Source organism: Orcinus orca, chromosome 19 (genome assembly GCF_937001465.1).
Source record: "Orcinus orca chromosome 19, mOrcOrc1.1, whole genome shotgun sequence".
Taxonomy (NCBI): domain Eukaryota; kingdom Metazoa; phylum Chordata; class Mammalia; order Artiodactyla; family Delphinidae; genus Orcinus; species Orcinus orca.
The window spans coordinates 6,985,787-7,007,949 of NC_064577.1; the positions used below are offsets into that span (position 1 = coordinate 6,985,787).

The 22,163-nt window shown below is 42.3% G+C and overlaps 1 protein-coding gene across 1 annotated transcript; it reads left to right on the forward strand.

The window, feature by feature from the left end:
- The first annotated feature begins 13 nt into the window (after nt 1-13).
- GLOD4 (glyoxalase domain containing 4) lies at nt 14-22,163 on the forward strand. The gene is made up of 9 exons (XM_004267082.3): nt 14-167; nt 2,957-3,006; nt 3,568-3,688; nt 7,438-7,582; nt 12,689-12,825; nt 13,598-13,684; nt 13,952-14,065; nt 14,156-14,242; nt 21,613-22,163. The coding sequence occupies exons 1-9, from the start codon at nt 78-80 to the stop codon at nt 21,676-21,678; spliced, it is 897 nt and encodes a 298-aa protein (XP_004267130.1). The 5' UTR covers nt 14-77; the 3' UTR covers nt 21,679-22,163.

The window sequence follows — 22,163 nt, forward strand, 5'->3', positions numbered from 1 at the left end:
CGGCGGCGACCAGTGACGTCACTACCGCGCCGGCATCCTCTGTGGGCGGTGCGGCGCTGTACGAGTAACGGCTGGTAATGGCGTGTCGTCGGTCTCTGCACTTCGTGTTCAAAGTGGGAAACCGCTTCCAGACGGCTTGTTTCTATCGTGATGTCCTGGGAATGAAGGTGGAGACGGGGCGGAGAGGGGTTTGCGCGCGAGGGGGTCGCGGGAGGCTGAGCCCCACATGGCCGAGGGAGGGGAGAAAAGGGTGTGATGTGGATTTCAGCGGGAACCCGGGTGTCCGACCTTAGCCCCTAGACTTCCCATTAGCTCTGTGGTGTTCAACTTCAGGAAGAGTCGTGAGTCGCGGCTTGGGTTAGATGGACTTTGAAAGGGGGTCACACTTACTAGTCGCCGATTGTGTTGCCCACACACGTTCTTTCATTTAAGTTTATTCACGAATGTTTATTCCTGTCCTTGCGAAGCTTCTAGTCTAGTGGGAAAGGCAGTAAATAAAAGTTATATATAATACTCCTCCGGTGAACAATGACTCTCTTCTGGTTTGGAGCCTTTCGGTTTAGATATCAGCATTAGTCAGAGTTCTGCTTCTCTTGTTGCTGGTTTGAATGGTCTCTTGGATATTCAGTCTCTGGGTGAGTGCTCCAATTCTTCTCTCCATAGTCCAGATCTAAGTGTGAAGTGAGAACCCATCCTCGTCTCCAACACCTGGAAGTCGCCTCTCTCCAGCTCTGAGCAGCTGTGATTCTGCAGAGATCACCTGGGTGGCAAGCGCTGGTGGAAGCTATTGGGGAGCTTCTTGATAAGCAGGGACTTTAGATGTTGTCAACTGAAACAAAAATGCACAACCTAAAATTTTCGAGTTAAGTTCTTTTTGGGAACCTTACTGAGGACTATAGCCTGGAAGACAGCCTCTCAGATAGCTCTGAGGAACTGCCCTGAAGAGGCAAGGGCGGAGCTAGAATATATATGAGTTTTTTTCTGGGGGGCAAAAAAAACAAAACCACGTAGTTGAACATCAAAAGATTACTGCTAATCACAAAAACAGACATCTCAAGTTAATGCTTCTTTTTTTTTAACTTGGGATTTTTAAAAATAAACTTATTTATTTATTTTTGGCTGCATTGGGTCTTCGTTGCTAAGCACGGGCTTTCTCTAGTTGCGGCGAGTGGGGGCTACTCTTCACTGCGGTGCGCAGGCTTCTCATTGCGGTGGCTTGTCTTGTTGCGGAGCATGGGCTCTAGGCGCGTGGGCTTCAGTAGTTGTGGCTTGGGGGCTCTAGAGTGCAGGCTCAGTAGTTGTGGCTCATGGGCTAAGTTGCTCCACGGCATGTGGGATCTTCCCGGTCCAGGAAGTGGTCCCCTGCATTGGCAGGCGGATTCTTAACGACTGCACCACCAGGGAAGTCCCAAAAGATGGGTTCTGGATTCATTGAAATTATTCCTTAGATATGCATCTTAAATATCTAGGGCCAGCATCCAAAGCATGGAATGCTTCTTGTTTTTCTCCATCCTGAATTCCCTTCAAGGTGCACTGTTGGTGGGCCACTGCAGTAGCTGATGCCCTGGTCCTTGTAGAAATGGAGTTGCAGGCGACATTCTTTGTTTACAGTGTGCAAGAGTGCGATTTAATGTAAAGACACCGCAGGAGACATGGAGTGCAAAGGGAGTTACCTGAATTCATCAGTCATTTAAAAAACATCACCCACTTCATGGTTCTGTGTTGGGCTTTGGTGACAAAGATGAAAATAACCCTGGTATCTGTCCTCAATTAAAGCTCCTGGCTTGGAATGGGGGTGGGAATTGTACATTGCTGATGGTAACGGTACTTGAAATTTGATGATGGAAAACCACAGAGCTCTCTCTTAATGTGTTTCCTCATTGATAAAAGGGTGGTTGTAAAGATTAAACACATTATTATATGTGTAGTATTTGACACATGGTATGTCTTATGTAAGTGTTAGCTACCATTATTATAAAAGTACAACAGTAGGAGAGCTTTAACTCTAACTTGGTCCTCAGGAAATAATTCATGGAGACCTTGTACTTGAGGTGACCTCTAGAGATAGGTGGGATATCCATAGACCTAGATTAGAGGGAGGAGTGTACTAGAAAAACTGAACATCCAATGCAAAGTTAAGATATGTTTGGGAAGCACCACTAGTTTTATGTGCCTTTAGTTTTTTGGGGTTTTTTGTTGTTGTTGTTGGCTGCTCCACACGACTTATGGGATCTTAGTTCCCTGACCAGGGATCGAACCCCAGCCCTGGCAGTGAGAGCGCGGGGTCCTAACCACTGGACTGCCAGGGAAGTCCCTGATAGTATCTTGAATAATATGCTAAGGAATTTGGATTTGATGTCATAAAAACTGGGGAGCTCTCTTACATTTTAGAACAGGGCAGTGGTGTGATCAGAGCTGTGCTTTAGGGACTTAATTTTATGGTGGTATTAAGGAAAGAGATCAATAAGATGATTTCTAATAAATAGTCTGTGAGAGATGTGATGGGAGCTTGAACTGGAGCAGTAGCTGTGGGACTCAAAAAGGAAAACAGAAACTGACACATTGAGAGCCTACTGTGTAGTAGGTTCTGTGTCAAATGCTTTAATAAATTATCTATTTTCACAACATATTAGGAGACTCAGATCCTAATATGTTGTTCTCAGAGTTACACAGCTACTAAGTGAAGGCCACACTTTTTTCACTACACAGTACTGCTTCCCGATCTAAATATAATAGATTTACAACTTTGGTTGTTGCCTGACCCTTGGTATCAAGCCGATCTTTCTTACCTCTACTACTTCCAGCCTGGGAAAGATATAGAGCTCGTTATCTTTTGTTTGTTTTACACAGAAAGCTTACAAATAATAATGTCTGTGTTTTGACATTTTAGTTTGTGCTAAATATGCTGTGTGTACTACTAGGACAACTTTGCCATTAATTCTCATTCCCTTACCAGATTCTTCGGCATGAGGAATTTGAGGAAGGCTGCAGAGCTGCCTGTAATGGGTATGACCCCTTGTTTCTTAAAATCTTCTTTAGTCTCTGAATACCCCTGAAGAACAGAAAGCAGTTTCTCAAAGTGAGTAGAAGGCAGTAGAATAAATTAAGGAGGCAATAAATTAGGGAGGCAGCTTCAGGGTCACAAATAAGTATATGCTGTGGATGAAGCGGTGTCTTATGGAGTATCTCTTAAGCTTAGTAACCATGGCAAGCTGAGAAATTCCAAGGCCTGATGGGAATTGCATGCTTGACAAGTAGGCAAAAAATGAGTTAAGGTCAGGTGGGACGGCTGTCCCTATAGGATTCAGCTCCCTACTTTAAAGAAAAGGTAAACGAACCTTTCCCTCAAGTAAGTGCCAGACAAATGGTCTTTTGAGCCTTTGGTGATGGGGCCCATGAGCGCTGTGCACAGCTGCTCTTAGCACCGGCTGAGGTCATCTCATCCTTATGGGTACTTGGAGGACCAGAAGGGACTGCCCACCTCTTTGTCCCAATAGTTCTTTGGGGGCAACCTGAAGCAGATTTTGTCTGTGGTCACTGGGTTCATTTTTTTTTTCATTTTTCTAGGCCTTATGATGGAAAATGGAGTAAAACAATGGTGGGATTTGGACCTGAGGATGATCATTTTGTTGCAGAACTGACTTACAATTACGGCATTGGCAACTACAAGCTTGGCAATGACTTCATGGTAAATATCATTTTGTTCTAGCAGATTTTTGGCTGTACCTTTTAGAGAGGTCACTGATACGGCTGTAGATAACGATGACTACTGATTGATGGCATTGGGGTGCAGTTTAGTGATTAGTTTTTTGATATTTTCTATTTAAAAAAGAACAAAACCAAGAAACCTGCTTGGGCCCCTGTCTCCAAGCTGGCTCAGGATGAAATGTGTTCTCCCACCACTTAGGAATCAAGCTCAAGACTTAGAGACAGGTTTGAAGAAGACAAGACTCCCCTGGGGGAATGACTGAATCTCGGGAGGTGGAAGGGCCAGAGTCAATGGTTCGTCAGGTCCTCATCACCATCCAGGGAAATATTTTCTCTCTAGTGGACAGTTGTGATTGGGGTGACTGATTGCAGTGAATCCTAGTCAGAGAAAAATCTGAGAAGGTTTTAAGGATAGAAAGAAGGTGTCATTGCATGCACTGCATTCATTAATGCATTCAAGAATTCAAGTTATTGTGCACCTGTTATAGTAATAGTATCTGTCATTTGCTGAGCAGTTACTGTGTGCGAGAGGGAATGTCACTGGGCCCAAATACATAGCAAGAGAGGAGTAACTGATTCTTACCCAGAATCTACTGAGCAACTCTACCTCATGCTAGATGTTATTTTGCTCATTTGATCTCGCTATTCCTGTTAACTCATGTTAAAATAATGGTACCTAGATTGAAGTTTGTAGGACCAGATATATATAAAAGTGTTTTGTAAATGGAAAGGACTGCTCAGATATAACATATTAATACATTTCTCTTTCTCACTCTCCATGCCTCTCACTAATTTATTCATTTAACAGATATTTATTGTGACTTGCTCTATGCCATGTACCTTGTTAGTCCTGGGGATACCATTTAGAGCATGTTCCCTGGCCTAAGCAGTTTCCTGTCTGATGGGGGAAACAGGTAAAGAGCAACAAGAATACCGTGTGATAAGTTCTAAGATAGGGATAAGAACAGGGGAATGTGGGAACACACAGGAGGAATTTCCAGCCTGTGCTCAGACAGATGAGAGTTCAGGGACGGCTTCCCAGAAGTGACGTCTGAGCAGGGTGAGGGGGGCAGGGTGGGCGGGTGAGATGGCTGTCCTCAGCATGTGCACAGGCCTGGAGGTGAGAGGGAGCATGCTGCTAAGAGAACTGTGAGTGACTCACTCTGGCTGGAGCTTAGTGTGTGAAGAAGGGAGTGGGTAGAGTTGAGGCTGGAGGAGTGAGCAGGGGCCACATCATATCAGGACGTTCAGACTTTATTCTGAAAGCAGAGTGGAGCCACTTTTAAGCAGGGGAATGACGCAGTATTTGCCATGCACAAGAATCCGTGGCTAGAGCAGGGAGGTTGGGTTGGCAGGGAGCAGGACTGGAAGTGAGGCCACCAGCACACAGGATACACAGCAACCTGCAGTTCCGTAACTAACAAACGCGGCAGTAGTGGGGGAGGGAGGGAGAGGATGGATTTGAGAGATGTCAGAGGTAGAGTTCATAGGATTTGGTGATTGAGTGTATATGAGGGTCTCCGTGTTTCTCCTTATCTTTCTTTTCTTTGCTCTCCAAATTTAAATCAGGGAGAAAAAAAAAGAGCAAAACCATCTTGGTGCCATAAACATTTAATCGGCTCAGGTCAAATGTTGATCAGTGGGCCTGCAGGTACTAGAAGCCATGTAGGTGGAGAACAGCCTGGTGGCTCTACTGTGGGTCTTCCCAGGAGACTTTGGTAGTAAGAGAGCCCTGATGAAAGGTGCCTTCTGTGCTGCTCCTCAGTTCATGGAACACAAAGAAAAACAGGTTAAATAGAACTCCCATATGTATAAAGAACCCCTGTATAGTGAAAAGAAGAGGAAGTCTCTTAAACATTGAAAAAGATGTTCAACTTCCGAGCTGCCATTTGTCATCTATCAGATTGGCGAAAATCAAAAGGTGTGATAACACACTGTGAGGAAGGGTGTGGGAAAACTGCCACACTCATGCATCACTAATAAGAGTGTGAAGTGGTACAGCCTCAAGTTTGGCAGTATCAAAATAATTAGTGCCTTTACCCTTTGACCTTGCAGTTTCACTTCTAGGAGTTTAGTTTATGCATATGTTAACAAATATGTGAAATGACCTATGTATTAAATTATTTATTATTGAGTGCCTGCTATGTGCCAGGCACTGTTCCACGAACTTCGGATAAGCGGTGAACAAAACAGACAGAAATCTGTGCCTGGTAGGGGAGGGGGCCCAGGGCCTGACAGACAACAAATAATAAATTTCAATGAGGCTTCCCTGGTGGTGCAGTGGTTGGGAGTCCGCCTGCCGATGCAGGGGACATGAGTTCGTGCTCCAGTCCGGGAGGACCCCACGTGCCATGGAGTGGCTGGGCCCGTGAGCCACAGCTGCTGAACCTGCGCATCTGGAGCCTGTGCTCCGCAACGGGAGAGGCCACAACAGTGAGAGGCCCGCATACGGCAAAAAATAAAATAAAATAAAAAGATAAATTTCAATGAATGAATAAATAAATAAATAATATAATATAATGTAATATATGTTATTGAGTATTTTAAAGGTGATTATTGTAATGGGGTAAGAACAGAACAGGATAAGGGGGGTTGGGAGTATGGGGCAAATGACCAGTCTTATTTATTTATTTTTTTGCAGTATGCGGGCCTCTCACTGTTGTGGCCTCTCCCATTGCGGAGCACAGGCTCCGGGCGCGCAGGCTCAGCGGCCATGGCTCACGTGCCCAGCTGCTCCGTGGCATGTGGGATCTTCCCAGACCGGGGCACGAACCCGTGTCCCCTGCATCGGCAGGCAGACTCTCAACCACTGCGCCACCAGGGAAGCCCCCACTTTTAATTTTAAGTGGGGCGTTGAGAGCAGGTTTCCATGAGGAGGTGACATCTGAGCAAAGTCTCGGAGATAAGGGAGTTAGCCGTGTGGATATCTCGGGGAAGAGCATTTCAGCTAGGAAACAGCCGGTGCAAAAGCCCTCAGACAGCGCCTGGCACATTTTAGAAAACGTGAGGAGGCCAGCATGGCTGGAATAGAGCCAGGGGAGAGGGGGAGGAGAGGGGCTCAGAAATGACATGGGTCACATTGTCTTGGCCCTTTCAGGCCATCATAAGCCATCCCTGAGTGAAATGAAGAGCCATCAAGGGTTTTAAGCAGAGGAACAACAGCATGGGGTTGCCGTCTTGAGATAGACTGTAGGGTGGGTTTCAGAAAGTTTACTCCGGCTGCAGAGTGGATGATGGATTGACAAGACTGGAGGCAGAGAGAGGCTGATCTGCAGTCCAGGCTAGAAACGAGGCCGGGCACATCGGAAGGCATAGTGCGCATTCTTAGGCATTTTGATTAATTTAAATAAAGAATGCCTCGATAGTTGGTTTATGTATTTTGGTTTAAAAAGCAAAATTAAAAAGAGAACATTTTAAATAAGTAGCTGGCGAGCCAAGGGTAAGATCAAGATTCCTCTGACCAGATATCGAAAGTGAGGAGAGATTATCTTTGGTATTAAATGAATCAACTTTCTCTGGCATTTGTGTTTCTGTCCTACAATTCACAAAGTTTGGAATCTTTGTGGGAGAAAAATGTCCAAAACCTACTTCAAAATTACTAGCAGAAAATTTTGAATGCCAATTAAATCTTAGGTGATTTGATGTAAAGGCAGTGGGGTTTTGCTTCATTACCTTCTATAAAAGATCTGTTGTGATTACGCACTTGGATGATACTGTTGTTTGCCATAGGGTATCACGCTCGCTTCTAGCCAGGCTGTCAGCAACGCCAGGAAGCTGGAGTGGCCACTCAGTGAAGTGGCAGAAGGTGTTTTTGAAACCAAAGCCCCAGGAGGATATAAGTTCTATTTGCAGAACCGCAGTCCACCTCAGTCAGGTAATTATCCCCACACTGACAAAAGCCCTCTGTCTAAAGGCTTCTGTTGGAAGGAGAGAGGGAGCTCAATTTCTGTCTCCTGTGGACTCTTTCTATATTGACATGACACATCTTTCCCAAGCCAGTGTTGTTATTTGTCCTCTAAGAAATTATATTCTCATATCAGAATTTGAGTGCATCACTGTAGGGGTTCTGGACTGGTTCTATCTATTCTACTGGTAATGTATCTGTTTAGGATACTTGCAGCTGCAGATATTAGGTACCCAACTGTAGCTTGAACGGTAAGAAAATGTTTTAGTTCACAGAGCAGGCATTCTCTGGGTAGGAAAGACTTCAGGGTTAGTTGATTCAGCAGCTCAGCAATGGCATCAAGAACCCAAATCTTCTCTCTCCGCATCCTCTTGTCCTCAAGGGTCTGCTTCTCCCTCTCAGGGTTGTAGGGTGGCTGCCAGTAGCAGTTGGGGCTACCTGCCTCCACATTCTCATCTGGTAGGAGGAAGAGAAACTGACTTCCTGTGGCTTTTTTTTAAGAGCACAGCAAAACTTTCCCAGAATATTCCAGCAACTTCCTGGTCAGAATTGATTCCCATGCCTGCTCCTGAACCAATCGCTGGCAGGCAAGAGAAATAGGATTATCCTTAGACCGGTTAGTCGTATCCTGCAGCTAAGGTCAGTTTCCCAGACTACAGTGCTGGCTCTTGGTCAGTGTGGGTGAATGAAGTGAGGAGTCCACCGCCCTGACCGCCGCAGTGAGTGGGAGAGAAACTGCATGACGTTTCACGTACGAGGCATCCTCGTCACACATGTATTTAATTCCTGCAAATTCTGCTACCTGTTCTGCCAAGAGAAAAACAAAAGCAAGAAAAGGGAAAAAAAAAAAACTGGTGAATAGCAAGGGCACTTCTGCCTGTCATTCAATCAGTGAACACAGGCCCCTAAGTGTACCTGAGGTGAAGACATTCTCTTTCCCCACTGGTCTGCCTCAAGTCCCCAAGGCCCCTCATACTGAGCCTGACAGTTGTGTTTATTGCTACGTGCTTTTCTTTCTTTTTTTTTTAATATTTATTTATTTATTTGGCTGCGTTGGGTCTTAGTTGTGGCAGGCAGGCTTCTCTCTAGTTGTGGCGCATGGGCTGTAAGGCGCGGCGGGCTCTGTAGTTGCCCCGCAGCAAGTGGGATCTTAGTTCCTTGACCAGCGGTCGAACCCTCATCCCCTGCATTGGAAGGCAGTAGGGAAGTCCCCACTGCTACTTGCTTTTCATCTGGAGCTCAGCAAAAGAAAGAGCGATGTTCCAGTGTGGGAGGTTAGGCTGGTACTGTGGGACGTACTGAGAGATGGTATTTCTGAACTTCACTGGTAATGTAAGGGATTCCTATGAGTATTTTTATTGATAGGTGATAGGTGTTTTATATACTAACTTTGAAACTTAACTCCTGCCACTCATTCCATTATACATTTTTTCCCTAGTCTTAATGATGTTTCAGTACATAAAATAATACAGGACCTCACAATCATAAGGTTTTTTTTTTTTTCTTTGCTTTCTAGATTTGGTTTTTATATTCCAAAGATATCAATTTAGGGTATTGACATTAAAATTCAAATATTTTCTAATGACATCATCTTGATTACCTCCAAATAATTTGAAAAGTTTTCCATAGAATCTTTTTTTTTTTTTTTTTTTTGCGGTACACAGTCCTCTCACTGTTGTGACCTCTCCCGTTGCGGAGCACAGGCTCTGGACGCGCAGGCTCAGCGGCCATGGCTCACGGGCCCAGCCGCTCCGCAGCATGTGGGATCCTCCCGGACCGGGGCACGAACCCACGTCCCTTGCATCGGCAGGCGGACTCTCAACCACTGCGCCACCAGGGAAGCCCTGGTCACTATTTGTTTTTTGAATTTTATTTTATTTTTTATTCAGCAGGTTCTTTTTAGTTATCCATTTTATACATATTAGTGTATATATGTCAATCCCAATCTCCCAATTCATGACACCACCACCACCTCCCGCCACTTTCCCCCCCTGGAGTCCATACGTTTGTTCTCTACATCTGTGTCTCAATTTCTGCCCTGCAAACCGGTACCATTTTTTAGGTTCCACATATATGCGTTAATAAACGATATTTGTTTTTCTCTTTCTGACTTACTTCACTCTGTATGACAGTCGCTAGATTCATCATAAGATGTTTTTGTTCTTTGGAATGATAATACCTTTGGGGCATTAATTTCTGGTTGGTGATATAGTCAAATCTATAAGTCTAGCCTGGCGTCCATACTTCTTTGAATGAATCACTCCTGTGTAATTTCACCCACTATGACTGTTCCTGCCCCTACCTCCATTCAGGGTCTGAATCACCTGGAATTTGTTGATGTCTCAGTGAATGGGGAAAACTAAAACAGTCTGCCAGGTAGAGGCACCTGTGAGAAACACCTTGCTTTAGCCATGGTATTGCTTGTCTAGAAAACGGGACTAAGGCAGTGAAAACTGAAGGAAAATGCACTGAATGTATCCTAGTCAGATACAGACTTGGAACAGCTCTTCAAAAAGTCACTTTACAAACTCCTTAAAGAAAAATTTTAGTGTAATATCTAAAAAGACTATCCAAAAAGACTTTTAAGATACTCCTCAAACAACTTATGTCTTCAACTAAACAATATATTGCAACAGACAGGGTACAGAAGCAGATGTAAGAATCCAGCTATCTTCTACTAATCCAGACCTTAAAGAGATTCACAAAAACGTAAAACGATGCTGTTCTTGTCATTGCTTGTTTTGGAAAACACAAGTTGTTTTTCACAAAAAAATGTAATATTCTTATTATTTTTAAATGAATTAATATGTAAATTTAAAAAGTCACTTTACAATATAAAAGTTTCCAATAATGATAAGTGTTTTAATATAACTTTTATTCTTTTTACAAAAAAAATAGATTTTTTTCCCCTAGACACACAGATACGCAAAAATAAGGAAGAAGAAAACAGATAACCACTGTTAACATTTTACTTATTTTATTTATTTGGTTGCACTGGGTCTTAGTTGCAGCATGCATGTGGGATCTAGTTCCCTGACCAGGGATCGAACCCGGGCCCCCTGCATTGGGAGCATAGAGTCTTATCCACTGCACCACCAGGGTAGTCCCTGGTAACATTTTAGAGTATATCTTTCCAATCTTTTATCAAAAGAAATAAATATATAATTAAATATATATGGGATTCCATTGTGTGACATTGCAGGAAGAGAAACAGTTGTCTGTTGTTAGATATTCATGTTGTCTCTGGTGTTTCGTTGTTATGAGCAACACTGTGATGAATGTCTTTGTGACAAAAGGCCTTCATACATCCGCAGTCACTTCTTTAATTGCTGAAAATGGGATTGCTCTTTCAAAAGCAGTGGAGGGTTTTTAGATACATTTTGTCAAATTGTTGCTCAGAAACGTACTAATTTACACTCTGCCATTATTACATGATTGTGGGTTTTTCCCCCTGTACTATAACAGTTAACACTGTGAACTTTTAAAATTATTTGCTAATTAGATAACAAATGTTTTATTTGAATTCTATTTATTTATTATTTATTTTTGGCGTGTTGGGTCTTCGTTTCTGTGCGAGAGCTTTCTCTAGTTGTGGCAAGTGGGGGCCACTCTTCATCACGGTGCGCGGGCCTCTCACTGTCGTGGCCTCTCTTGTTGCAGAGCACAGGCTCCAGACGCGCAGGCTCAGTAGTTGTGGCTCACAGGCCTAGTTGCTCTGCGGCATGTGGGGTCTTCCCAGACCAGGGCTCGAACCCGTTTTCCCTGCATTGGCAGGCGGATTCTCAACCACTGCGCCACCAGGGAAGCCCCTTATTTGAATTCGAATTTCTTTGTGAGGTCAAACATGCATTCATATGTTCATTGACTGTTCCAGTTCCTCCTTTTGTGGATTACTGCTTCGTGCCTTTTGCTTATTTTTCCAGGACGTGCATCTTTTTCCTATGATGTTTAAAGGTGATTTAAATATTAAGGACTTTTTGTCATATATGTTGTTAAAAAAATGTCTCCTACTTTGTTTTATTCTTTAATTTTGATAGTAATTCTTTTTTTGATTGTTGTCTAGGGGTTTTCCATTTCATGTAATTAACCTAGCACATTTTTTTCTTCATGGTTTTTCTATCTTTAGCGTCAGATTAAAAAAGATCTTTCTGGGCTTCCCTGGTGGCACAGTGGTTAAGAATCCACCTGCCAATGCAGGGGACACGGGTTCGAGTCCTGGTCTGGGAAGATCCCACATGCCACGGAGCAACTAAGCCCATGCGCCACAACTACTGAGCCTGTGCTCTAGAGCCCGCGAGCCACAGCTACTGAGCCTGTGCGCCACAGCTACTGAAGCCCTCACACCTAGAGCCCGTGCTCCACAACAGGAGAAGCCACCGCAGTGAGAAGCCCGTGCACTGCAACAAAGAGTAGCCCCCGCTCACCCCAGCTAGAGAAAGCCTGCACACAGCAACAAACACCCAACGCAGCCAAAATAAATTAATGATAGATAAAATAAATATTTTAAAAATCTTATTTATAAAAAAAGTCTCCACCCCAAAATTGTTTAAATAATCACCCATCTCTAGTATTTTCACGGTTTCAGTCTTTAAACTTAATCCTTTAACTCATTAGGAATGTATTTTGCCATTTAGTTTAAAGGTGTAGCTTCTTCCCACCAAATAAGAAGCCAGTTATCCTTTTTTAAAAAAAAAATTATTTATTTTTGGCTGCGTTGGGTCTTTGTTGCTGTGCGTGGGCTTTCTCTAGTTGCGGTGAGCGGGGGCTGCTCTTCATTGCGGTGCGTGGGCTTCTCATTGTGGTGGCTTCTCTTGTTGCGGAGCACGGGCTTTAGGCATGCAGGCTTCAGTAGTTGTGGCACGTAGGCTCAGTAGTTGTGGTGCATGGGCTTAGTTGCTCCGCGGAAGCCAGTTATCTTAATGCCATTTATCTTTATTGAATAATCTGCCCTTTCACACTGACTTAAAATCCCTTTCTTATAAACTAAATTCTTATATATACTTGAGCCTGTTTGGGTCCTTCCGTTCCATTCCTTTGCACTGCCCTGTTCATTCCTGCTGTTTCGTTACCCTACAGATCCTGTATTAAAAGTAACTCTAGCAGTGTCTGATCTTCAGAAGTCCTTGAACTACTGGTCTAATCTACTGGGAATGAAAATTTATGAAAAAGATGAAAAGAAGCAGAGGGCTTTGCTGGGCTATGCTGATAACCAGGTGAGCAATCTTGGAGAGAAATAATCTGTTACTATGAGTTTGGCTTATAAATGAAGTTAACATGAAGGTTATTCTCATAGTTTCTTCATAGTAATTCAATATTTAGGACAGAAGAAAATTAAAATTGCTGGTAAGCTCACCACCCAGATATTACCTTTGTTTATATTGGGGGAATGTGTCCTTTCAGGAGTGGATTTGCTGAGTCAGAAGAGATGTAGGCAAGATTTAATGCTGTAATGATAATCTTTTTTTTTTTTTTCTCTTAATAACTTAGCATTTGAGCATGATTTACTCCTTTTACTTTGAGCCAGAAGGTCTACTCCTAGGAATTTATTTTACAAACGTACTTATCCTACACGTGCACAAAGAAGTATGTACAAGGTTATCTGCTGCGGCATTGTTTGTAATAGCAAAATATAAGAAATAACCTGAATGCCCTGTGGATTCAAGCAATAGTTCAACCATTTATGGTTCATCCATAGAATGGATTAGTAAGCAGCCGTCAAAAAGAATGAGGCGAGTCTCTATGTGCTGAGATGGTAACATAAATTGGAGAAAAACAAGGGACAGAATAGTGCATAAATTATGCTACCATTTGTGTAAAAAAGAAAAAAGGATATATGCCTGTGGATGCCTGCTGACTGGTTGCCTCTGGGGTGAGAGTAAGAGGGAGACTGAGAATTTACTTTATTCCTTTAGCCCTGTTTGAATTTTTTTCTTTTACCACGTAACCTGTTCCAAAAAATAAACCCGCTTTCTCATGTCTTTTCAGTGTAAGCTGGAGCTACAGGGCATCCAAGGGGCAGTTGTTCATGCAACAGCTTTTGGACGAATTGCCTTTTCTTGCCCCCAGAAAGAGGTAATGTTTGGTACCAGGTCTTTTGTTTAAACTCTGTGACTAGCTAGTTCAAACAGCTAGGAAACTTGACCCTCCCTTCTCTAGGTTCATGTTGATTGTGGCTTTGGTATCAAGTTCAGCAATTGTCTCGAGCAGCTGAGATATAAAATCAAACAAGTGGCGCCAGAGTTTTCTGGTTGATCTGAGATTCCTCTGGGGCTTTCGAGGACCACAGCCCAAGAGTGGTGTGGGACCCCTTGCTCACTTTGCTTTTTTGTTTTCCTCAAGTTGTCAGACTTAGAAGATTTGATGAAAAGGGAGAACCAGAAGATTCTGACTCCCCTGGTGAGTCTGGACACTCCAGGGAAAGCAACAGTGCAAGTTATCATTTTGGCCGACCCTGTAAGTATTACCTAGGAGCAGGACAGGCTGCACCAGGGCTTTCTTCTGAGGTGTCTTTTTGCCAAATTTCTTTTCTCTATTTTGGTGTAGGATGGACATGAAATTTGCTTTGTGGGGGATGAAGCATTTCGAGAGCTCTCTAAGATGGATCCAGAGGGAAGCAAATTATTGGATGACGTGAGTCTCTTTTCTAAATTTATCTCACCTTCAGCTCAAGGGGATGCTGTTAAGTGTGTATGAAGAAGGACCCAAGCATCAGGGCCAGTTCTTACTTACTTACCTCCTTTTGAGGTGACTTTTTGAGCCAGAGGCTTGTGTCAACTTCATTGCCACCTATGTGACTCTTATCTGGGTGCAGTATGTGTGCCTTCCCTCCACCTCGGGCTGCCTTGGAGAACCACTGCTGCTAAATACATCACTGTTCTGCTCGGTGATCGGAAGTGCCCCGACGCCACCCCCTCTCACTACCTTAGCCCCTTGGTCATCTCTTCTCCACTCTACAGCATCGTTCTCTTCCTTCCTAGCAAATTGTTCTCATAAGCATACAAACTAACTCTAGTATCTTCTAAAAATCTTTTATTGACCCCATATCCCTTCTCCAGATTTGTTTTAAAAATCTCCCTACACGCCGTTTCTACTTCTTACCTCCCATTCACACTTCACTCTGTTCCGCATTGGCTCCTGTCATGCAGTGAGACGCTCGCATTGACATCATCGGTGACCTCCTCTTGCCAAATCCAGTGACTGTTTCTCTATCCTCATCAAACACGATCTTTTAGCAGCATGCAGTGTTGTACCCCAGCTTCTAGCACATACCTCATATGTAGCTGGAACTCAGTGAATACTCTGCTGCTGCTGCTGCTGAAAGGAATGAATCAATCTGTCCTGGTTCTGTCGCTTAGGATCTATGTGACTGACCTTAAGAAATTTACTTCAAGTCTCTAAACTGTAGTTTCTTATCCAAAAATTTGAGGAAATAAGATTATCCACCTCATAGGATTGTTGTGTTGTTTATAGAGCTTGGCAAACTGCTGACATAATAACGGACACTCAATTGTTGTTCATTAAAGCTGGAAATGTACAAAAAATATAGCGTTTACAAATTTTACCATAAAGGAAAATAGAATCTCAGGCAACCTCTTAGTTGACAAATTGGCTAGATTGTTCTTCTTGCTCTTTCATATCACTGACCAACTTCCTCCTCTTTTTTTTTTTAAAAATATTTATTTACTTATTTATTTGGTTGTGCGGGTCTTAGTTGCAGCAGGTGGTATCCTTAGTTGTGGCTCGCAGGCTCCTTAGTTGCGTTGTGGCCTGTGGGCAGCTTAGTTGCAGTACGTGGGCTCCTTAGTTGTGGCATACATGTGGGATCTAGTTCCCTGACCAGGAATCGAACCCGGGCCCCTTGCATTGGGAGCACGGAGTCTTATCCACTGCGTCACTAGGGAAGTCCCCAACTTCCTCCTCTTTTGAGCTCTCTTCTCCCTTGATGTTGGGGATCCTGCCATCTTCCTATCTCTCTGACAGCTTCCCCTCAGCCACAGGCATCTTTTTCTGTGACTGATCCTGAAATGATTTTGCCCACGGTCCCATTTTGGCTGTCTTTTACTCTCTCATTATACATTCTTTCTCTTCTCTGAGTAGAAGTTACCTGTTACTCTGGTCATCTCTGCACAGAGCTTCAGCCATCATCCATTCTCAACTTCCTAACTTGTAGTTCCCACTCCCCACTAAGCTCTAAATGAGCATTTTTCGTTGTTGTTACTGTGGTAAAATATACATAGAATTTAAGTGTACAGAAAGTTTAGTGTCCACTCTGATGAGTTTTGACAGTTACATATACTCGTATAACCACTACTCAAAATATAGAGTATTTTCATTGTTATAGAAAGTTCTGTTGTGCCCATTTCTAGGTCCCAACCCCTCCTCCCAGCAGCAACTACTGTTCTGAATTCTGTCATATGAATTTTGTCTGTCCTTGGACTTCATATAAATGGAATGGCTTCTTTCAGTCAACGTAACATTTTTGAGATTCCTCAGTGTAATTGTACATGCCAGAATTCTTTTTTCTTTGCTGAGTGGTATTCAATTTTATGAATATAACTATTTGCTTATCCATTCTTCCAATGGTGGACATTGAAGTTTTTTCCAGATTTTTATCTATTTTAAGGAAGACTTTTCTGAACATTCTCACAACTCTTCTTATGGACATGTGTTTCATTTCTCTTGGGTAAATACCTGGGAGGGGAATTGCTTTTACTTTCTAAGAAACTGCCAAACAGTTGTCCAAAGTGATTGAACCGCTTTACACTATTGGCCATGTATGTATAGAAGAGTTCCAGCTGCTCTGCGTCCTCACCAACATTTGTGTGTTGTCTTTTGTCCGTTTCTTTCTGTAACAGATTTTATTTTTAATATTTCATGATTTAAAATTCCATATATACACAAAAGAGTACAAAATCCCTATGTGACTGTCACCAGTCAACTCTGCCATAATTTTTCATCATTCCTTTCCACCCCACTTGTTTTTTTGGCAGTGGGGATATTTGTTGGAGAATTTTAAGGCAAATTTCAGACATCATGTCATTTCAACCCTAAATACTTAAGTATTTTACACATTTTAAGATGATTTGAAAAGTGAAAATTACAACATTGTAAAGGAACTATACTCCAATAAAAATAAGTTTTAAAAAAAGCAAAAATTAAGGAATTTTCATATATACAATATTGATATAATCACACTTAAAAAATATATCCTTTTTTTTTTCTTTTACAGTTAACACAGTGTTATATTGCCTCCTTATATCAACCTCTTATTTATTTATTTGACTGCGTTGGGTCTTCATTGCGGTGCGTGGGTTTCTCATCACAGTGGCTTCTCTTGTTGCGGAGCTTGGGTTCTAGGCGTGCGGGCTCAGTAGTTGTGGCTCGTGGGCTCTGTGCAGGCTTCTCATTGCTGTGGCTTCTCTTGCTGTGGAGCATGGGCTTTAGTCACATGGGCTCATTAGTTCTGGTGCACGGGTTTAATTGCTCCACAGCATGTGGGATCTTCCCAGACCAGGGATCCAACCCGTGTCCCCTGCATTGGCAGGTGGATTCTTTTTTTTTTTTAACATCTTTATTGGAGTATAATTGCTTTACTTATATCCCATATCTCCTCCCTCTCGCATCTCCCTCCCACCCCTCTAGGTGGACACAAAGCACCGAGCTGATCTCCCTGCACTATGTGGCTGCTTCCCACTAGCTATCTGTTTTACATTTGGTAGTGTATATATGCCATGCCACTCTCTCACTTTGTCCCAGCTTACCCTTCCCCCTCCCCATGTCCTCAAGTCCATTCTCTATGTCTGCATCTTTATTCCTGTCCTGCCCCTAGGTTCTTCAGAACCCTTTTTTTTTAGAATCCATATATATGTGTTAGCATACAGTATTTGTTTTTCTCTTTCTGACTTACTTCACTCTGTATGACAGTCTGTAGGTCCATCCACCTCACTACAGATAACTCAATTTCATTTCTTTTTATGGCTGAGTAATATTCCATTGTATATATGTGCCACATCTTCTTTATCCATTCATCTGTTGATGGACACTTAGCTTGCTTCCATGTCCTGACTATTGTAAATAGAGCTGCAATGAACATTGTGGTACATGACTCTTTTTGAGTTATGGTTTTCTCAGGGTATATGCCCAGTAGTGGGATTACTGGGTTGTATAGTAGCTCTATTTTTAGTTTTTTGAGAAACCTCCATACTGTTCTCCATAGTGGCTGTATCAATTTATATTCCCACCAACAGTGCAGGAGGGTTCCCTTTTCTCCACACCCTCTCCAGCATTTATTGTTTGTAGATTTTTTTGATGATGGCCATTCTGACCGGTGTGAGGTGATACCTCATTGTAGTTTTGATTTGCATTTCTCTAATGATTAGTGATGTTGAGCATCCTTTCATGTGTTTGTTGTCAATCTGTATATCTTCTTTGGAGAAATGTCTATTTAGGTCTTCTGCCCATTTTTGGATTGGGTTGTTTGTTTTTTTGATATTGAGCTGCATGAGCTGCTTGTATATTTTGGAGATTAATCCTTTGTCCATTGCTTTGTTTGCAAATATTTTCTCCCATTCTGAGGGTTGTCTTTTCATCTTGTTTACGGTTTCCTTTGCCTTGCAAAAGCTTTTAAGTTTCATTAGGTCCCATTTGTTTATTTTTGTTTTTATTTCCATTTCTCTAGGAGGTGGGTCAAAAAGGATCTTGCTGTGATTCATGTCATAGAGTATTCTGCCTGTGTTTTCTTCTAAGAGTTTTATAGTGTCTGGCCTTACATTTAGGTCTTTAATCCATTTTGAGTTTATTTTTGTGTGTGGTGTTAGGGAGTGTTCTAATTTCATTCTTTTACATGTAGCTGTCCAGTTTTCCCAGCACCATTTATTGAAGAGGCTGTCTTTTCTCCATTGTATATTCTTGCCTCCTTTATCAAAGATAAGGTGCATGGGTTTATCTCTGGGCTTTCTATCCTGTTCCATTGATCTATATTTCTGTTTTTGTGCGAGTACCATACTGTCTTGATTATTGTAGCTTTGTAGTATAGTCTGAAGTCAGGGAGCCTGATTCCTCCAGCTCTGTTTTTCTTTCTCAAGATTGCTTTGGCTATTCAGGGTCTTTTGTGTTTCCATACAAACTGTGAAATTTTTTGTTCTAGCTCTGTGAAAAATGCCATTGGTAGTTTGATAGGGATTGCATTGAATCTGTAGATTGCTTTGAGTAGTATAGTCTATTTTCACAATGTTGATTCTTCCAATCCGAGAACATGGTATGTCTCCATCTGTTTGTATCATCTTTAATTTTTTTCATCAGTGTCTTATAGTTTTGTGCATACAGGTCTTTTGTCTCCTTAGGTAGGTCTATTCCTAGGTATTTTATTCCTTTTGTAAGCAGGCGGATTCTTAACCACTGCACCACCAGGGAACTCCCAACAGTATATCCTTAATGTCACCTAAAATTCAGTTCTTATTAAAATTTCCCTGACCACCTAAAAAATGGTTTTATACAGTTGGTTTGCCCTGTGTATTTTCTTTTGTTTCTTTACTGCCCTATGTATTTTTTATTTAGCTTTAATATAATTGGACTATATCAATACAGAATAATTTATCTGATCCATTGAGTTTCATGACAAACTAATTGGAAGACACACCACTGATCTATTTCACATTTTAGCCATTCTCTAACCTCTAAATATAAATTTATTTTCACTCTCTGTGTCTTTGCTCACATTATTTCATTATCCTAGAATGTCCCTTCTCTCATTTGAATATTTGCTTATATTTCAAGGCCCATTTAAATTCCTGTTTTAAAATTTTTTGACTGTTTTTCTCTTTCTTGTTGTTGTGTTGGAGTTCTGGATACGAGTCATTTGTTAGATAATCTGCAAATGCAAGTACTTTCCCCATTCAATGGCTTGACTATTTATTTTCTTAATATAGGCTTTTGAAGAACAGACATTTCTCTAAGTCCAGTTTATCAACTTTTCCTTTTATACTTGATGCTTTTTTTGTCAGACTAGGGTTGTAGCCAGAGAAACTTTTTACCTGGAGAGACCATGGACATTTCAACTCCACATGCCTATAACTTAATTTATCTTACTTCAAATCCAGTCTTCATTAGTATAATAGAAAAATAAAAATTACTATTTATTAAGCATCTCCTATACTGACATGTTCTTAAGTGCCTTATGTATATTCTGCAACTCTTACCATAATCTACAAGGTGGATAGCATTCCCTTTTCAGATGAAGAAACTGAGGCTCAAAAGAGTAAGTCACCCAATATTATACATTCAGTAAGTGGCAGGCAAGGGCTCAAACTGAGGTCTTTCAAGTTTCAAAGCCAGTTCTTTTTTCCTCTTCTATACTCTGCTCCCACCCCTGAATAGCACTATATATTTGTTATCACAATTGTTTAAGCTAGAATCCTCAGAGCCAGTTTTTCTTTTAACATTTAATATGCTTTTTATTTTAGAATAGTTTTAGATTTACAAACAGAGCTGTTTTTGATTACTGTTTCTCCTCACTCCTACATTCTATTAGCAATTAGTCACCAAGAACTGTGAATTCTACCTCTGAAATCCTTTGTCTATCTACTTCCCTTTTGAAAAAGCTCTCATTTTCACCTGCAATACTGCAAAAGCCTCCTCCCACCTTCCAGTCAATCCCTGTTGCTAGCACTAGCTCTCTAAAGCATCAATCCAGTAATTTAAAAAACGGTTTAGGGGCTTCCCTGGGTGGCTCAGTGGTTAAAAATCCACCTGCCAGTGCAGGGGACAAGCGTTCGAGCCCTGGGTCCGGGAAGATCCCACGTGCCGGGGAGCAACTAAGCCCATGCACTACAACTACTGAGCCTGCACTCTGCAGCCCGCAAGCCACAACTGCTGAGCCCATGCGCTTAGAGCTCGTGCTCCGCAATGAGAAGCCGGCGCACCGCAAAGAAGAGTAGCCCCCGCTCACCACAACTAGAGAAAGCCCCTGTGCAGCAATGAAGACCCAGAGCAGCCTAAATAAGTAAATAAATAAATAAAATTTTTAAAAAAGAGACTTCAGTTTTAAGCTGGGCTCCCCTGCCCTCCCTGCCCACAAGCCCCTTTCTATGACCTCAACCTCATGGAATGATAGGATAAAAGGACTCTGGTGGAACCAAAACATATTGTTATTAACAAGGCTTCTTTTTTAATTAAGAGGTTCCAAACCAAACAGTACCAACATCAGCGGAATGGTGTGGGAGGAGGCGTGGAAAAAGGAAATCATTCCAGGCTCATTGCTAAGACGTCAGAATAGCTTTTCACATTTGGTCTCATCATTAGACTGAGTCTCCTGAGCACTAAAGATTCTTGAGAGCCCACCCAGACTCTGAGAATGACAGCACTTTCTGTTCCAAAGAGCCCACAGCGGGGTGTGCTTGGCCCGCTCTCCAGGCAGCGTCAGCCGCACTTTCCGGCTGCAGGCTCTGCCCTTTACTCTGCAAAATGAGAACTAACAAGCGATTGCTTGATACCCATCAGCATTCTCTGTCAAAGTAAACACAAGACTCTATACTGAATGAACATTTTTTCTTCTTTTTTTAGTTAATTAATTAATTAATTTTTTGGCTGCGTTGGGTCTTTGTTGCTGTGCCCGGGCTTTCTCTAGTTGCAGTGAGCAGGGGCTACTCTTCGTTGCGGTGCGTGGGCTTCTCATTGCGGTGGCTTCTCCTGTTGCAGAGCACAGACTCTAGGCACATAGGCTTCAGTAGTTGTGGCACGTAGGCTCTAGAGGGCAGGCTCAGTAGTTGTAGGGCGTGGGCTTATTTGCTCCGCGGCGTGTGGGATCTTCCCGGGCCAGGGCTCGAACCCATGTTCCCTGCGTTAGCAGGCGGATTCTTAACCACTGTGCGACCATAGAAGTCCCTGAACATCTTTTAATTGTTAATTTCTTGATTGTGGGCAGTGCAGTGAGGTATGAAGTAGACTATGTGTTTTATTTTATGGATTGAGAATAAATAAATATTCCAATTCTGTTTCTATAGGCAATGGCAAAAGATAAAAGTGATGAATGGTTTGCTGCACAAAATAAACCAAAGGCTTCAGGTTAACGGAAGACATCACGTGGAACAAGCATTAGTGATTCCTGTCGAACACCTGTGAGGCCTGATGTGTGCATTATGTGACAAATGTTCTCACAATGTGGTGGTTTCCTGTGTGGGCAGAGAGGCTGGGTGGTGAAGATTTGTGTATTTTTATCTTTGAGAGCTCTGATATATTTTAGAGAGAAGATCCTATCATTATCAGTCCATTTAGAGGAGAGCTCTTGCTGTCATCTGTCCCATCCCTGGAAGGGTACATTTTTTGTGTAACTGTATTACATTAGTAATCAATTCTTCTGCAGCCTGGGACAGCTGTATTGAACAGGACCTTTGGTTGGGAATGGAGGGAATTTTGATAAGTATGTAGATTTAATGAGAACAAATAAACCCAAATCAATTGCTTACAGCAGGAGTACTTCCAGTACCTGGTGACAGTATGCTGTTCTAATGTCTTAACTCTGGCAGGCCTTGACCAATAAAAACTTTTAAAGAAA

Bases quoted from the DNA above. Each gene is read 5' to 3' on its own strand.
- GLOD4 (XM_004267082.3), top strand. From the start codon at position 78: ATGGCGTGTCGTCGGTCTCTGCACTTCGTGTTCAAAGTGGGAAACCGC. The intron at 168-2,956 runs GTGGAGACGGGG...TTCCCTTACCAG, and splicing joins GTGATGTCCTGGGAATGAAG to ATTCTTCGGCATGAGGAATT. The intron at 7,583-12,688 runs GTAATTATCCCC...GTTACCCTACAG, and splicing joins CCGCAGTCCACCTCAGTCAG to ATCCTGTATTAAAAGTAACT.